Source organism: Hypomesus transpacificus, chromosome 23, assembly GCF_021917145.1.
Source record: "Hypomesus transpacificus isolate Combined female chromosome 23, fHypTra1, whole genome shotgun sequence".
NCBI classification, from domain to species: domain Eukaryota; kingdom Metazoa; phylum Chordata; class Actinopteri; order Osmeriformes; family Osmeridae; genus Hypomesus; species Hypomesus transpacificus.
In genome coordinates, this window is record NC_061082.1 from 4,548,800 (window position 1) to 4,566,912 (window position 18,113).

At 43.1% G+C, this 18,113-nt stretch overlaps 3 protein-coding genes across 3 annotated transcripts; all 3 read right to left on the minus strand.

Moving 5' to 3' along the window:
* Positions 1 to 98: 98 nt before the first annotated feature.
* LOC124485496 (toll-like receptor 13) lies at positions 99 to 2,705 on the minus strand. Its single transcript, XM_047047139.1, has 2 exons — positions 2,635 to 2,705; positions 99 to 743 (listed from the first exon to the last, which is right to left on the minus strand). The coding sequence occupies exon 2, from the start codon at positions 722 to 724 to the stop codon at positions 164 to 166; it is 561 nt and encodes a 186-aa protein (XP_046903095.1). The 5' UTR covers positions 725 to 743; positions 2,635 to 2,705; the 3' UTR covers positions 99 to 163.
* A 1,882-nt stretch (positions 2,706 to 4,587) lies between these two features.
* Positions 4,588 to 7,474, minus strand: LOC124485484 (toll-like receptor 13). The gene is made up of 2 exons (XM_047047119.1): positions 7,400 to 7,474; positions 4,588 to 5,511 (listed from the first exon to the last, which is right to left on the minus strand). The coding sequence occupies exon 2, from the start codon at positions 5,490 to 5,492 to the stop codon at positions 4,932 to 4,934; it is 561 nt and encodes a 186-aa protein (XP_046903075.1). The 5' UTR covers positions 5,493 to 5,511; positions 7,400 to 7,474; the 3' UTR covers positions 4,588 to 4,931.
* Positions 7,475 to 9,012: 1,538 nt separating this feature from the next.
* On the minus strand, positions 9,013 to 17,851 carry poglut2 (protein O-glucosyltransferase 2). Its single transcript, XM_047047784.1, has 10 exons — positions 17,284 to 17,851; positions 16,502 to 16,707; positions 15,676 to 15,881; positions 14,522 to 14,599; positions 14,006 to 14,178; positions 13,498 to 13,735; positions 12,358 to 12,567; positions 12,014 to 12,103; positions 10,200 to 10,304; positions 9,013 to 9,164 (listed from the first exon to the last, which is right to left on the minus strand). The coding sequence occupies exons 1-10, from the start codon at positions 17,466 to 17,468 to the stop codon at positions 9,147 to 9,149; spliced, it is 1,509 nt and encodes a 502-aa protein (XP_046903740.1). The 5' UTR covers positions 17,469 to 17,851; the 3' UTR covers positions 9,013 to 9,146.
* Positions 17,852 to 18,113: the final 262 nt, after the last annotated feature.

The following is an 18,113-nucleotide window of genomic DNA, read 5'->3' on the forward strand; positions in this document are numbered from 1 at the left end:
AAAGTGTAATTTGTATTGTACGGTTGGGCTGTAGATTAAAACAGTTTTTGTGTTTTTTGAAGATGTGCAAGCACAATGTTCGAAATAATACACCGCTGTTACCTTAATGTAACCTCATCCCTAACCGTAAAACTAGTTGATTTGAAAAGTACTCCTGGAAATGTCAGTCTTGGCTTGGAGGTTTCAGTTTAATCCATAGTTTGTCCCAGAAGGCCTCTTGCTGACCTGGTTCCTGGGGCCAGTCTAGATAGGTCCTAGTCTTTACCAGCCGTGCCAGCCTGTGATGGACGGACAGCCGTCGAGGGGAGATCTTCTCCAGGAAGACCAGGATGAGCACGTCCCTGTGCTCGGCCTGCAGACGGCAGGTGGCCAGCCTCATCTCCAGGGAGCACCAGTTGCTGTGGAGGTAGTGGCGGCTGACCAGGCAGAGGGTGTGACGGCTCCGGTTGAGGCTCTCGGTGATGTTCTCCACAATGTCCTTCCCCAGCTGGAAGTCCCTGCTGTGCAGACAGAGGCGCAGGAAAGGAGGTCCTCTCTGCTCCAGGTTGGGCAGCAGCTCCTCCACCACCCAGCGCTCGTCCTTTCCGCTGTAGGACACGAAGGCGTCATAGTGGTAGCGCCGTCTGCTGTTGGAGCGCATGGCCTCAGACAGCCAGCCCAGGGTGATGTGGTAGAGGGGGAGGAGGTAGTGACCAGCCAGGTTGTGAAGCAGCACCGCCAGCATGAACAACAGGACCCCGAGGCTGGTGGCAAGAAACAGTACAAAGCCAGGATCTGAACTGCAGTTGGCCTCTGAGTACTTGAGGAAGTTCAGTCTGTCCATCCCATTGTCTGACAAGCATTTAAGACTGTTTACATCAAATTCTTGTCCCTCTAAGTGATTTATCATCACTTCAACCTGTTTTTGATTCTTTGCCCAGGGCACAAGCCAGGCATTGTCACAACTGCAGAAAGTCTCAAATTCAGAAAACGTCATGTATTTTAGACTAACAAGAGGTTCTATGAAGCTATAGATCACATTGTAGATGTTTCTCATCTGCAAAGAGAATATTTTTAAAGATCTAAGGTCTTTTGTTAAACTACCCTCTAAAATGTTTAACCTACATCCCAAAAGTTTCAGTTCCTCCAATTTGGTCAGATTGTGGAAAATAGCGTCAGCGGAGGTTTGATTTGAAAGATCCACCCCTATCAAAATCAGCTTCCTCAAGTGAACCATCTGATTCAATTGTGTCAAATCTACACTTTTCGCTGAGAGCTTGGAACTAAACTCAAATTTCTCCAAAGACTGAAAGAACTTTCCTATGAATTCTGATCCACAAAGGATCTGCTCTGTGTCAGCATTCAGATGGACCACAGACTCAAAGAATGGCCCATTACAGTCCTCAAATGTTACAGTGTGACCCTTCAGTTGGAGACTCAGGTTCTGATTGGAGGAAACAGAAGCCCCAATCGCCAGCTGCATTGGCCTCATACCTGAACTAATGTACAGCTGAGTCAGCTGACTAAGGCTGCTGCGGAAGATAACTGACAGATTCAGCTTGACCATCGTCTGTGATGGAAGGAGGCGTAGGTTTCCAAGAAACACTCGGCTCAGACTGCCAAGATGTGAAAATGACCCTGCCTCGATGTGGACAAGTGGATTCTCAGTCACGTCTAACAGTGTCAACTTTTCTAAATGAAAACATGTTTTCATTTTTATATCTGTTAACAAGTTTTGTTTCATATACAAGAACTTTAATGTATTCAATCCAAAGAAAGATGAATCTTCAATGTATGAAATCGTATTATATGATAGATCCAAATACTGGAGGTGCCTGAAACAGCTAAATTGTTTTGCAAATAACTGTTGTAAACAGACACGAAATTCAAGTTTACTCAACCTCGATATAGTCTTTGCGTGGAAGGAACAGAGATCTCCCATATCAGGTCTTTGTCCTGCCAAGGAAACTATCAACGTTTGGAGATTTTTCAGACCAGTAATGAAATCTAATTTGAAAGTAAGTGGTATAGGGTGATCTCTGGCCCAGTCTTTAAGAACCATCTTCTCTAGCTCTCTACAAGAACTGACACTGGTGGATGCGGACATGTACTTAGAACCTGTTAACACAATCTCCTTTACAGACATTTTAAAAACAACATCACAAATCAATTTGAAGTCAATTTCCTCACTGTTGTTAAAAACACTTAAACGTAAGGTGTAGATTTGCTTCAGGCCTGACAAGGGAATGCGTACCAGGATATCCTGACTGTACACTCCATGAATCCATGACAAGTTTTGTAGCCATGTTAGTGCACCCTCTTCTAAAACCTTAATATGACCAACAGTTAAACTTGTCTTTAAGTTGGCTAGTAAAACAGGTGGTATGCTGCTGTTACCAATCAGGACAGAGCAGTTTACAGGTTGTATCTCTTCAACTTGGGGTGCTGTGATGAACAGCTCTTGCAGTGATTGTATATTCATTATTCTGCACACTATTTCTGACAACTCATGAATACAACATTCGTATAGGGATAAAGTCTGCAATTTAAACATTAGATTGAAAATATCTGATGCCATTGCAGATAATCTGTAATTACATATTGTCATTGTTTTTAGGTTTACTAGATCACTGAAAGAATGTGCATCCAAGTTACCATGACAGCACTCTCCTGAGTTATCAGTCTGTTTTCCACCCAACATGAGATACTGCAGACTTGGGAGACCCTGAACACCACCGGTTGGTAGAATTTGAGTAAAGCAGCCACGTATCTCCAAATACTTCAGATCCTGAAACTGTGAGAAAACCCCCATGTGGAGAGAACCATTGCTCCTTGTTGTCATGGAGATGCAGATGTTATTCAGACCAGGAGGGAGTCCAGTTAAATCTTCCTCAATAGACTTGACAGAGTTACAAACAGCCGTGTATCCAGAGTATCCTAAACATAACGGAACTGCTTCCTTTTCGTCTTCCGTGTCATAAATGTAACATTTTGGATGCATCCATGTAAAAACTGGTTCAATCCAAACACACAGAATCCAGAGATGGTAAAATGCAAAAGTCATCTTCTCTAGAAAAGTACTCAATAAAAATAATTCCTAAAATTCAGGATGTGAAATGACGTCTTCATCCAACGCTGGTCTTGGAAGATGGCATTCTTAATTGACTTTTTGCTGTCTTCTTTATTTCACGCTATGTTGTTTCGAAACCACTTTGAAGTGAAGAGTATTTCAAACAGATCCGTGATAGAATGTGTTTGTAAATGTTGTTTTGAAAGCAACACGAGAGGAGCCAGAGATGGTTATCAACTATCTTAATAAGTACATGCTGTTTTTGTCTTTGAAACTCTCAGTTCCTCTTAACAAATGCTAATCTGGTATTTCGACCGTGCAGGAAAAAAAATAGTTTAACAAGAAAACATAGGTTTTACTGTTCCATTTTAATAATGTTTTAAGCCCTGCCTATGCAGTGTTACACTTGAGATATGACAGATGTTGATGAATGTCATGTAATTACATGTAATTTCATAGGTTATGAAATAATATTGATTACATTTTAAGTGTAGTAGCAATTCATGTCAGTTATCTAATGTCTGCTAGCTAAAATGCTGAAGTGGACTTTAGGAACTACATTTTACTTAATGTTTTTATATACAATTATGGTAAGAGCCCATATCCATGTTGTATAACCATATATGTTTGGAACAAAACCCTAAACAGACATAGCCTACCGGTAATATATCCACATCTAGTGTGAGGAGCATGGAGCATTGGGCCTTTGGAGAGTAGTCAAGACATGTGACAGTATAGGTCTTATATTTAATTTTTTTAAATGCATCCAAAAATGTTTTTAGATTTTTGGGGGAAATGTATAACTCATCTTAACACATGTATTGACAGACCCTTTACTGCTGTATGACACTAAACTGAGCTCAGCTGGATCCCGTTCTCCTTTGATCGTCCATGATGTCTCTAGAACCAGGGGCGTTGCTAGACCCTTTTTACTGGGGAACGTGCCCCGGTATGAATCTGCTGTAACCCAGTAAAATCTAACTTCCCTTTTGGTAATTTCATCCAAAACACACATACCAAACCTTTTGGTATTTTTTTCCAAAACATACTATAACTCTGTCTACTTTTCAAAGTCATCGTACAACAGTACAGTACAGTAAAGTATAGTATAGTAGACCTACAGTAAGGTATAGTACTGTGTAACTGTGTTTTAACTGTGGATGTCTTCTGTGTCTGCCGTTACATACGGAGTTTGGTCCTACATTTACATTACATTTACATTTAGTCATTTAGCAGACACTCTTATCCAGAGCGACTTACAGTAAGTACAGGGACATTCCCCCCTAGGCAAGTAGGGTGAAGTGCTTTGCCCAAGGACACAACATCATTTGGCTTGGCGGGGAATCGATCCGGCAACCTTCTGATTACTAGTCCGACTCCCTCACCGCTCAGCCATCTGACTCCTAAAAAGGGACATCAACTCTTCAACAAAAATCTAATTGTATACCTTATTATTATGTTGTAAACTAAATATTGGGAACTAAACACAAACTTTGTACAAACATAGAAACAATTTTATTAAAAAAATGTGCAAAGTAATATATCGAGCAGGAAGCAGCAATTCAATTAATAACAACAATCACTTAACAATACATGTAAAAGCAACAATGCAAAACACAGGACTAATCAGAGTTCAGTCCGAAATCTTAAGGCTGTAAAACAAAACAAAAAATTATTGTCACAAACTTGATCTGGGAAAGGGTTAGTGTCAGGGTCATAAAAGTTGTGTTTTTCAAACAACGTGATATAAAATCACGACAAATGTAGGACCTAGCTAATATCCTACCAATGTAATACCCTGCTTGTTGCCCTCATCCCTAACACTAACCCAACCCCCTAACCCCCAAAACAGTAGTTGATTTGAAAAGTAACCCTGGAAATGTCAGTCTTGGGTTGGAGGTTTCAGTTTAGTCCACAGTTTGACCCAGAAGGCCTCTTGCTGACCTGGTTCCTGGGGCCAGTCTAGATAGGTCCTAGTCTTTACCAGCCGTGCCAGCCTGTGATGGACGGACAGCCGGCGAAGGGAGATCTTCTCCAGGAAGACCAGGATGAGCACGTCCCTGTGCTCGGCCTGCAGACGGCAGGTGGCCAGCCTCATCTCCAGGGAGCACCAGTTGCTGTGGAGGTAGTGGCGGCTGACCAGGCAGAGGGTGTGACGGCTCCGGTAGAGGCTCTCTGTGATGTTCTCCACGATGTCCTTCCCCAGCTGGAAGTCCCTGCTGTGCAGACAGAGGCGCAGGAAAGGAGGTCCTCTCTGCTCCAGGTTGGGCAGCAGCTCCTCCACCACCCAGCGCTCGTCCTTTCCGCTGTAGGACACGAACGCATCATAGTGGTAGCGCCGTCTGCTGTTGGAGCGCATGGCCTCAGACAGCCAGCCCAGGGTGATGTGGTAGAGGGGGAGGAGGTAGTGACCAGCCAGGTTGTGGAGCAGCACCGCCAGCATGAACAACAGGACCCCGAGGCTGGTGGCAAGAAACAGTACAAAGCCAGGATCTGAACTGCAGTTGGCCTCTGAGTACTTGAGGAAGTTCAGTCTGTCCATCCCATTGTCTGACAAGCATTTAAGACTGTTTACATCCAATTCTTCTCCCTCTATTGGATTTATCATCACTTCGACCTGTTTCTGATTCTTTGCCCAGGGCACAAGCCAGGCATTGTCACAACTGCAGAAAGTCTCAAATTCGGTAAACATCATGTATTTTAGACTAACAAGAGGCTCTGTGAAGCTATAGATCACATTATAAATGTTGCTCATATGCACAGAGAATGTTCTTAAAGATCTAAGGTCTTTTGTTAAACTACCCTCTAAGATGTTTAACCTACATCCCAAAAGTTGCAGTTCCTCCAATTTGGTCAGATTGTGAAAAATAGCATCAGCAGAGGTCTGATTTATAAGATCCACCCCTATCAAAATCAGCTTCCTCAAGTGAACCATCTGATTCAGTTGTGTCAAATCTACACTTTTCGCTGAGAGCTTGGAACTAAACTCAAATGTCTCCAAAGACTGGAAGAACCTTCCTATGAATTCTGCTCCACAAAGGATCTGCTCTGTGTCAGCTTTCAGATGGACCACAGACTCAAAGAATGGCCCGTCACAGTCCTCAAATGTTACTGTCTGACCCTCCAGTTGGAGACTCAGGTTCTGATTGGAGGAAACAGAAGCCCCAACCGTCAGCTGCATTGGCCTCATACCTGAACTAATGTACAGCTGAGTCAGCTGACTAAGGCTGCTGCGGAAGATTTCTGACAGATTCAACTTGATCATCGTCTGTGATGGACGGTTGTATCGGTATCCAAGAGACACTTCAGTCAGACTGCCAAGATATGAAAATGACCCTGCCTCGATGTAGACAAGTGGATTATGCGTCACGTCTAATATTGTCAACTTTTCTAAACCCCAAAATGTGTCCAGTTTTATATCTGTTAATTTGTTGAATTTCATATCTAAGAACTCTAATTTACTCAATCCAAAAAAAGATGAAGCTTCAATGTATGAAATTGTATTAAATGATAGATTCAAATACTGGAGGTGCTTGAAACAGCTAAATTGTTTTGCAACTAACTGTTTCAAACAGACACGAAATTCAAGTTTTCTCAACCTCGATATAGTCGTTGCGTGGAAGGAACAGAGATCCCCCATATCAGGTCTTTTCCCTTGCAATCTCAACCATTTGAGATTTATCAGACTAGTTATGAAATCTAATTTGAAACTAAGTGGTATAGGGTGTTTTGTATCCAAGACTTGGAGAACCATGTTCTCTAGTCCTATACAAGAACTGACATTGGTGGATGCGGACCTGTAATTATAACCTAACAAATCAATCTCCTTTACAGACATTTTAGAAACAACATCACAAATCAATTTGAAATCAATTTCCTCGCTGATGTTGAAAGGAATGACTGTTAAGCTGTTGATTTGCTTCAGGCCTGACAAGGGAATGCGTACCAGTATATCCTGACTGTATTTTCCTTCAAACGATGAAAAGTTTTGTAGCCATGTTAGTGCACCCTCTTCTAAAACCTTAATATGACCAACCTGTAAACTTAACGTCTTTAAGTTGGGTGGTAAAACAGGTGGTATGCTGCTGTTACCAATCAGGACAGAGCAGTTCACAGGTTGTATTTCTTCAACTTCGTATGCTGTGATGAACAGCTCTTGCAGTGATTGTATATTCATTATTCTGCACACTATTTCTGACAACTCATGAACACAACATTCGTGTATGGATAAAGTCTGCAAATGAAACATTAGATTGAAAATATCTGGTGCCATTACAGATAATTTATATTGATTTATGTATATTGTTGTTAGGTTTACTAGGTCACTGAATGAATGTGCATCAAAGTTACCATGACAGCACTCTCGTGCTTCACCATACTGATATCCCTCCAATATGAGATACTGCAGACTTGGGAGACCCTGAACACCACCCGTTGGTAGAATTTGAGTAAAGCAGCCACGTATCTTCAAATACTTCAGATCCTGAAACTGTGAGAAAACCCCCATGTGGAGAGAACCATTGCTACTTGTTGTCACGAAGATGCAGATGTTATTCAGACCAGGAGGGAGTCCAGTTAAATCTTCCTCAATGGAGTTAACATGATTACAATCAGCCGTGTATCCAGATTGTCCTGAACATGACGTAAACGTCATCTTTCCGTCTTCAATGTCATCAATGTAACATTTTGGATGCATCCATGTGAAAACTGGCAGAATCCAAACACACAGAATCCAAAGATGGTCAAAAGAAAAGAAAGTCATCTTTTCTGGGAACGTACTCAATTAAAATAATTCATAAAATTCAGGATGTAAAATGACGTCTTCATCCAATGTTGGTCTTGTCAGATGACAATCTTAACTGACCTTCTGCTGTCTGCTTCTTTATTTAACGCTATGTTGTTTTGAAACAACTTTTAAGTGAAGTGTTTCAAACTGATCCGTGATAGATTGTGTTCGTAAATGTTGTGTTTAAAGCAACCCAAGAGGAACCAGAGATGGTGATCTGCTATCTTAATAAGAACATGCTGTTTTTATATTTGAAACTCTCAGTTCCTTTTACCAAATGCTAATCTGGTATTTCAACCGTGCAGGAAAATAAAAAAAAGAACGAGAAAATATAGGTTTTACTGTTACATTGTAATTCGTTTTTTAGTTCTTGTCTATGCTGTGTTAAACTTGAGTAATGACAGATGATGATGAATGTCATGTAATTACATATAATTTCTTTGCTAATAAAATAATTTTAATTACATCTTAAGTGTAGTAACAATACATGTCAGTTATCTAATGTCAGCTAGCTCAAATGCTGAAGTGGACTTTAAGAACTACATTTTACTTAATGTTTTTATGTACAGTTAGAACCATTTGTGTCTGGTCTGCATGTTGTTATACTTGGGGTAGCTGTTTCAAGAAGAGGAGGATTTTCTGAAGTCTTCTAACATTTTTTATTATTATTATTATTATTTATCATACTTTGAATATAAACTCTTTCTTCTAGTCCTTTTTAGCACATTCACATGTTGTGTAACCATATATGTTTGGAAACAAAACCCTAAACAGACATAGTCTACCGGTAATATATCCACTTCTAGTGTGAGGAGCATGGAGCATTGTGCCTTTGGAGAGTAGTCAGACATGTGACAGTGAAGGTCCTATACTTTTTGGTTTGGAGTTTTGGTGGAAATGTATAAATCATGATGGTCAACTCCTTTAATCATCCATGATATCTCTAGAACTCTGTCTCCTTTTCGAACTCATCTGTACAGTACAGTGCAGTGTAGTACTGTGTAACTGTCCTTTAACTGTGGATGTCTTCTGCCTTTATCTACAGAGTTTGATCCTAAAAAGTGACATTACAAACTAATTATTAATAACTGTCTTCAACATAAATCTACCTGCATACCTTGTTATTATGTTGTTAATGAAGGATTGGGAAGCAAGCACAAACTTTGTACAAACATAGAAAAAATATTTATTATAAAAATGTGCAAAGCAACATATTGAGCAGGAGGCAACAATACAAATAGTAACAACAATCATTTAATAATACATGTACACACAATTAAGCAATTGTTTGATACTATAACACAGGACCGATCAAAGTTCATCTTTAGGCTGTAAAATAAAACAAAAATAATTGTCACAAACTTGATCTGGGAAAGGGTTAGTGTCAGGGTCATAAAAGTTATGTTTTTCAGTTTCAGTTAGGTGATATAAAATCACAATATAAATGTGCCACATGTCTATGCATTTGTTATGGGTTTCGGATGAATCAACTATTAAAAACATCAATAGCAAAAATCTTAAATATTAATAAAAGATCATCCATGAACGTGGAGACTGAGGTTCAGGACTGACAGTATTTAGTCAGAGTCTCCCCATAAATTAATAAAACAATTTGACAGAATCCACTTCACTCGTGTCACTTTTCAAATCAACCTTGGACAGTTTGCTCGTAAAAAGATTCCTGGCTTATTTCTCTAAATTGTGTTCTCTTTCGATCCTAATCAGCTGGTATATAAACACAAGAGTCTCGGTTCAAGGCCAAGCAACAACAGATATTCTAATCCCTTGCGCTGTCCTGGCCATAGAAAGATATAAAGGCCTTATATATCTATATATATCTATGTTCCTGGCCTCTACAGGCCTGCTTCCCTGTCTGAGGGCAGCCGCTCTAAGGGCAGCCGCTCTGAGGGCAGCACTGATGTGGGTCTTCTAACAGACAGCCACGCTCATGAGCCGCCTGACCGGCATCGATGTCATGGAAACACAGGTGTGACTGTTCTATGGAATGTACTGTAGCTGTGCTCCGCAGCTCATCAAGTATCCATGACAACACCACTTTCAGGTTGAAAGCGTCAACGGATCAAGACTATTTATTATTATCTAGACAAGATCTATTATTATTATTATATATATATGAATGCACGAGCGTGGGTTTGTTTTCACAGCTTTTAATATAACTACCTAACTAAGTAACTGACGAAACGGCTGTCACATTTTCTTTAATAAAAAGCCTGTGTGTGTGTGGGGGGGGTGGGGGGGGGGAACGACGACACATATTTGCCTGTTTTCAGAGATGACACCTGTGCCTCTGTTTGAATGAGACCCAAAGTGAGCCTCCCGGTGTTGCTTAGCGACGGTGCTTACCGGTGTTCTGTGGCAGGAGCAGGGGAAGAGGTCCTCCGAGGGCTGGGGAACGCTCTCCATGCCCTCTCGAACCCTGGGCTCCCTCACCTGCAGCTTGGCATACTCCTGCAGACAAACCAGAACAAAATGGATTTTAAAAAAAATCGCCGTTCTGTAGGTGTTGTCCGAAAGAATATTTTAGATTTTATTTTTTATAAATCATCAAGCGGATAACTGAAACAATCGTGTATTCAAATATCACTCAATAAGACTGTAATCAATAGATCAAGAGTAATCTGGACAGCTGGTGTAAGCAAAGTAAGCAAAAGGCATTCGTACTGACAAACATCTGCGCAGATGCACTGTAATCGTCATGGTAACTTCAAACCATGCCAAACTCCAGCAGGTAGCAGCATGCCCTGTGACCTCCCCCACACCTTCCCATCTAGAGAGCATAAACCTTTATGACTGACATTCTACTTTGAGCCAGAAAGTGTGTTTAAACATAAGTTCTTGAACTGCAGGCTTATGGGGTCCAATAAAGTATTCTCGGGCCACGTTGCAAACATCCAAGATGTCCCATTCTCAGACATAGGGCAAGGCAGTGTCCTGCCATCAATGTCCCCTCAAATATTTTATAACTAGCGTGTTAAAGTAGGTGCTCAAATGAAGCTAAATCATTTGTCAGTGAGACAAGATAATATCATTTGGTGAGATATGTTGACAGAAAAATATCTAGACAGAAAAATTTATCATATGACTACATTTTAAATAATTAGATACACCTTTTAAAGAAAAGGCTGTGAAAAAAAGACCAAAGTTTACATATTTTATATTGTACTAAAAGGCAGAAATAGTGTATTTAAAGAAATATTGGTTTTCTCTCTGGCTAGTACACACCTATTTCTCAAAAGTCTATAAGGAAATGTATTTTTGTTATGTAGCTGGTAAAACATTAGGATTCATTTCCAGAGCTTTCATGACTTACCGGTGGAAAAATACAGTAGACCGTGTCACGTGTGTGTGTGGGGGGGGGTGTGTGTGTGGGTGGGTTTACATGTGCTTTGATGTCAAAATCAAGCATGACAATGAGGAAAACATGAAGCCTTGGACAGAACCATAATAGAGAGAGGATAAAAACATCTTTAACGACAGACGTCAACACAACAAAACTCAAATCTGTTGGTAGACCAGTCATGCTAAACAAGACCTTGAGATTCTCCTCAAGGCCAGCACTAAGCCCAATATAAAACCTATAAACATGCTCAAAGAGAACCAAGCCGATGAGAAAAAAAAACGAATTAAAGTGAATCCCTGCCCGACTTTTCACTACTTAACATTAAACTACGACTTTCACAAACTGTGTTCCTCTGAACTAAATAGGGATGTTTAAACATAACTAAGGACCAGGATGGGATGCTGAATTCAGTGATTCCTCCCCTTCATTCGAGGTGATGATACACTGATGAATCAAGTTATCAACAGACTGAGGGCACAGTAGGGGAACGTTCAGAGGTACATGGCAGTTCTGCCGTGACCTGAGCCAGGAAACCTCATGACTACTGTCCTTGAAGGAGCTGTATAAGATGTCAGGTAGAGATGTCAAGATAAGATAGTCCAGCTGATAAGCAGGCTGTCTGACAAGGGAGAGGTTCGGCTTTGCCCCAAGCTGTAAAAATGTAAAGGAATATAAAAGTACGAGTGAACTTCGGGGCCTTCGTTCACACCGTAAAATGTTAAGATGTTTCATATCAATAAACATTTTGCTCATTCCTCGAGGATCAGCAAGCGGTCACTGGGCCCCTCGCTGTCCTCCCTGCTTTCATGAACATTACCTGGAAAAGCTTGTAGTAGTAACAAAATATGCTGTCTCCCAGGAGATGTGAGCGGGCAAACTGCTGACCAGCTTCTGCAATTTTCTTTGCCTGAAAGAGAGAAATAAAAGGGTAAAAACTTGAAATTGTGGCAAATAAAACATAAAACGATGAAGCCATGTTACAACTTTCTTTGGTTGGTCTCTGTCTAGGGTGAGAGAAGGGTCTATCAAATGTTTGAACATTGAACAGGTATGCGAGTATAAAAACCAAAAGCTACAATATGTCACTATACTTTTAGACATAACATTTAGAACTAAGAAGTTGGCACTGCCCTTCCTCCTCCTCCTCCTCCTCCTCCTCACCTCCTGGTCGTGCTGGCGGGCCCAGGTGATCTTGTCCAGCAGGTCTCCCAGGTCGGCTCTGACGGGGATGTAGTGCTCCCACGGCCGCAGCTGGCTGTAGAAGTGCTCGTAGTATCCTGAGTCCTGCTTCAGGACCACGCTGTCCCCTGCCAGCAGGTAGGGCAGCCTGTACGCAGCCACCGTGCCGTCGATGTTAATCTGGTACTTGTACTGTGGGAGAGGGAAGCGGGGATGAGCTGGTGATGAGGTGGCGTGTTAGCAGAGTGTTGGGGGAGCGTGTTAGCAGAATGTTAGGATGTTACAGACACGGTTCTGTTTGTGTTGGGGAGTTTGAGACCCAACGGGAAAGTAACCAACTTTGTTGTGTTTTTGTGGCAGAGATTTCAATAAATGCATTTTTAATTTTAAAGGATAATATGCCAGTGTGCTAATGCTTTCAGTTGGTTTACTGACTATGTTTCATATCATGCAGAGGTTTGACTTTATAGACACGTAATTTCAGTTTTAACATCGAAATAGACTATGTCTGTAGGGTGCTCAAATGTACATGGAATGCTTGTGAGGAGACCGTTCCTTCTTTACAGCTGAGATATGTACCCACTGGTATTTCTTTTCCTTGCTTAGTCATGTTTATGGCATTGTAAAGTTAACTGCATAAAACCAACATTTTAACAAATGTGACTCCTTGGTGGTTGCATTGTGTTTTACAAGCAATTTACATTCTTTATAAGAGGAAATAAGGGAATTAGTGACACCACAATGTTTGGCTTACAGAATATTACTGTTACTATTATTATACTGATGTTGCCAGGTCACTTGTCTAGCGATTTAATATATAGTCTTTGACTCTTCTACCTTGTAGGAGTCCTTATTTTAAGGCCTACCTGTGAACAGTCAGGTTTCATAGAGCCAGGTGCACATGTCACTCCATAAAAGCTAGACTACATTCATGCTCAATGCAAACCCATCATACTAGGTCCTGGGTTTACCCTAAATATGACAAACCAAAACTTAAACATTCTGTCCTGGATGCGCATTCACTAGAGCCAGCTAAACGTAAACTGGAAAGAACTGCGAACAAACGAGCAGCGCTGGCGACACTGCGGCGACCCAGCGAGCCACGCCACGCCATCTCCTCACCTTGAAGAAGTCGAAGAAGGACACGTGCTTGACCAGCGGCCCGTAGAGGCTCTCGTCGTGCTTGAAGAAGAAGAAGTTGGTGAAGGCAGCGTCCACCATGTTGGGGTGCGCCCTGGCCAGCTTCACCAGCTCCAGGCGCTCCTTACGGCTGTCCCTCCCCCTCCAGAAGGCAGAGGCATTCTTCTCGCTCCATGGGGGGCCCGTGTTGGCCTGAACAGACATCATGTCCAGGCTCACCCTGTTGAGTGGAGGAGAATACCTGTTTATAAAAGCTTGTAAGTGAAGTGTAACAGGAAAGGCAAGGAGAGAGAGAGAGAGAGAGAGAGAGAGCAGAGAGAGCAGAGAGAGCAGAGAGAGAGCAGAGAGAGCGAGAGAGCAGAGAGGTAAAGCTTCAGTCTACACTGTACGCGCTCTTATCCAGTGAGCTCCCAGGGCGCCCCTGATTCATTTTGAACCCAAAAGCTTTCAGTTTTTATTTTCCAATGTTTGTAAGGAGAGACAGCCTTGCCTTCCCATGGTCTCCAAGACCGACTCGGTGAGGTCGTAGGTTGGCATGACGATGTCTCTGGTGTCGTTGGAGCCGCACCAGGAGAAGATGGGGTGCAGCTTGTCTGAGGGACTCCTCTTCTCCAGGGGCCAGTCGCCCAGGTTCACAAAGAACTCCACGTCAGGAACACGCACCTGGAACACAGAGAACCCTCGGCTCTTAGAACCTGCATGTCGACAGGCCTAGCCCTCATCTTGTCAAGTCGTTCATCTGTCCTGTATTTTGCTTCCATGGGAGTCATGGCTTAGACAGTCCATTTGCAACTACGTATTTCAGAAATAATCAAGGCAGTTTGTATTTCAGTTTGTATGGAAACTGTAATCCAGTTTGTATTTCCACCACCGTCCTGTGAAGGTTTGTATCTGATGATCCTGCTATGGAATGACACTTCCATCTAGTGGTCACTTGGAGGAATAACTCCCACGTGGTAGGCTGCTTCCTGTTAAAAACACTGTGGATGTTCATGTGAGCACTTACCTTCCTGGTCAGAGAAAGGAGAAAGGCGTCGATGAAGATCCGGAACCCCACATGTTCTCCTAGAGTCTTAATGTAGACCTGAAACAGCAGAGTACATCAGGTGTCGATGCTCAGAGCTAGTAGATCTGTAACATAATTTTCAATAGTCGTGTTTAATTCTAGTTTAACGTTCATGATAACTGAAGCAGTACATTGGAATAAGCTATGGGCTATAGTGCATGCTGCTGCAAGGTTCTAGATTACGACATGAGGCCTCTCACACAGTTCTTCTATTGCCAATTGCCACACACACAGCCTTCCTGCCCACATACACATACACACACACACACACACACACACACACACACACACACACACACACACACACACACAGTTCCCCTGTTTGTTCATTATGTCAACACTTGCAAAACAAAAAGATGGGTCCTGTCTGAACATCCACAGTGATTTGGATCCCAGGACCGGTCAAAGATTCTAACACATCCAACATGACAGGAAGTGTTTCCAAAACAACACTGATGTACAGACACCAGACAGAACTGCTGTGACATATGTTCCATCAAGCATTTATGTCAGGAGAATGTTGGTGTCAGGGACAGTTCTGACCAGTTTCACCTTTCAAACACTCCACACCTGTTGGTGTCAGAATACCATGGTTACAGGGGTGGTGACCAGCTGTTGGAAACCCTGCTGGAGGGTGTGGGCGTACCCCTGCTTCCTGAGTCACACATGCCGACAGACTCTCTCTGCTTGCTCTTTAACTCCAAATACGTTTATTTGGAATTTGTTTAGAAATAAATGAATGTCTGTTTAATGTTGTCCCTCCCCTATACAACACAGTGGCAGACAGCCAATCATCCCTCACGTCTACGGTACAACTACTAACCCAAGTCAAGCTACTTCAATCTGTAACAAAGAGAAACAGTACAATTGATATGGTTTCGTTCGAAGTAAAGCACACCAAACCGACTATGATCATCTTGTGACGACCTGCACTGAGCTCTAGTAAAATGTGTAGATCGCTGCTTTAGTTAACGTCAAAATAGCTGTGTTCCACCGCCTGTCTTGGTCATCAGGCAGTGGAATGCCAGTCGTTAAACATCAGACACCAAATTCCCAGAACCTGCCAGCTCTAGAAATGTGTCCATGGGTATGACCTTGTTGTCTTTGATGGTGTAGTGACACAGGCTCTGTCTCTGGCCGAAGCGCTGGGGAATCTCCTGGGCGTTGCGGTCCGGGTCCACCCTGGGGTAGAGGGCCAGGTCGCTCTCTATCTGGGGGAAGGAGGAGGGGCAGTGCATGTCCCGCTGCCACTCTGCCCCACTGGGCTGGGGACAGTCACAGCCATCGTGGTACACGGGGCCTGGAGACGGGGGGACATATGGGGGGGACACATGGGAGGGGACACATGGGGGGACACACATGGGGGGGGACACATGGGGTGGACACATGGGGGGGGGGAGACACATGGGGGGGACACACATGGGGGGACACACATGGGGGACACACATGGGGGGACACGCATGGGGGGACACACATGGGGGGGGACACACATGGGGGACACACACACATGGGGGGGACACATGGGGGACACACACACATGGGGGGGACACATGGGGTGGACACATGGCGGGACACACATGGGGGGGGGGGGGGACACATGGGGGGACACACATGGGGGGACACACATGGGGGGGGACACGGGGGGGACACACATGGGGGAAACACACATGGGGGACACACACACATGGGGGGGACACATGGGGGACACACATGGGGGACACACATGGGGTGGACACAGAAGGAGGAGAGGGTCATGGATCGAGCAGGCCCTCGTTTGAGCATTCATTTGAGGACTGACAAAGAGTGCGTGCGTGCGTGCGTAAGAAACAGAGAAGAAGTGAGCATATTTGTATGTACTTGGGTTGAGTGTTATCCCGAAGCATAACTCTCTCATTTATAGACGGATGAGTGGCGCTGCACCTTTCACAGTGAACGGAGACTTGGCGACATGCTTGTCTTCGAGCAGAACGTCAATATGCAGGTCTGTGTAGCTGGCGTACATCCTGTAGCGTACGAGGAAAGAGCCGTCTCTGCGATCCAGAACCTGGATCCAGATCCTGGAGAACTGTTCTGTGGGACACACGATCTTCACCTTGAAGGTGCCCTCGCCTGGGGAAGACGTCAGACTACAAGGCACAAAGTCAGCAGGTAAGATCGCAGGTTTAATAACGACAATCCTTGATCTTGCCCTTGTATTTTAGTGCACATGATGGAACAATATTTTGTTATTTGAGAAAGTTTATTGTACACTGAATTAGACTGCATTTGCTGCTTTTGAGTTGTGAGGAAGGATTCACCTGAAGGTTCACCTGTGCATCTGGTCAGCCACACCAAAACAACAATGATGTAACGATTAGTCTATGAAGCCTAATAGTTAAAGATGACGAAACAGTGACTTTCTACGGAGACAACCGATATGACACTCGAAGGAAAACGACACGCACACAAGATACCGTATTTTGCCCCAAGGTGTCGTTCTACTGAATGGACTTGTTGCTTGTTGTACTCGAACCAAATGAATGCACAATGTGATCTCAGTCTCTCATGTGTATTCAGTGACGCAAGCTTGGTGTTCAACTTTTTGAAACCCTACACACGTGCTTAAGATGTTATAACATTGTAGCCCATTTACGCCCCTTTGATAGACGGCTTTCAGCCGTCGTTGACGGACAATGACTACACAGGCCTATGATACTACTTACTTTCTCCCATTGCTGTCCACTGCTTGTATGAAGAAAAATCGTGCAGGAAGAACAACATTTGCTTCCAGTCCAGGGCCCCATACCAAAGTGTTTGCAGCACTCGGCAACGAACCGGCGCAATATCCAGGAGGCAGAATTAAGAGTCCAAGCCAGCACAGCACAAACCACGACAGTTTAGACAACATTTTAGATATCGGTTTTCCTGAAACGGCGTTTCTCTGTCGTTTTTTTGTCTTCTCCCCGATTCTTTACAGAACAGTTTCAATATTGCAAATTTCCATTCCCTTGTAATGTAAATGCACAATTCTACATCTGGTCGCCAGAAGCGGTATGCACCAGACACTATGCGTTCACACCCTTTCACGAAACTGTACGGATACAATGTTTCATCAAGTCACAGTGACACATCATTGTGTCTTTGTTTCCGTCCAACGATATCTCTGTCACACGTATAGCTAAAGTTGTCGGTATAACGGAGATTTTTTTTTTTAAATGTGTTCCTCGACATGGAAGACTAACTTCTACGGATGGTGTCATGCAGATGGACACGGAGAGAGACCGTCTGATTGGCTGTTTCTTCCACGTCTGGCGTGCAATGAAAGTAAAGCTTTAATCTGATTGGCCTAGAGGAAGGGGACGTTCAGACGTATGTCTGACACGCGAAGTAGTTTAACTTCTTACGTAAGAAAGAATGTGTATTTTCACTCTGTCTTAAAATGTTGTTACGGTGTTTCAAAACGAATGTTTAACATAAAATAAATGTTAAACCATTGTCTATAGTGTAGCCAACTCCAGGCTATGTCTGATATGAACAACTCCCCCAAAGGAAC

Excerpts from the sequence above, each read along its gene's own strand:
- LOC124485496 (XM_047047139.1), bottom strand. The coding sequence starts at position 724 with ATGCTGGCGGTGCTGCTTCACAACCTGGCTGGTCACTACCTCCTCCCC.
- LOC124485484 (XM_047047119.1), bottom strand. The coding sequence starts at position 5,492 with ATGCTGGCGGTGCTGCTCCACAACCTGGCTGGTCACTACCTCCTCCCC.
- poglut2 (XM_047047784.1), bottom strand. The coding sequence starts at position 17,468 with ATGTTGTCTAAACTGTCGTGGTTTGTGCTGTGCTGGCTTGGACTCTTA. Across the intron at positions 14,179-14,521 it reads TCCTTTCTCTGACCAGGAAG|GTGCGTGTTCCTGACGTGGA; the intron begins GTAAGTGCTCAC and ends TCTGTGTTCCAG. Across the intron at positions 12,104-12,357 it reads CCCGCCAGCACGACCAGGAG|GCAAAGAAAATTGCAGAAGC; the intron begins GTGAGGAGGAGG and ends TCTCTCTTTCAG.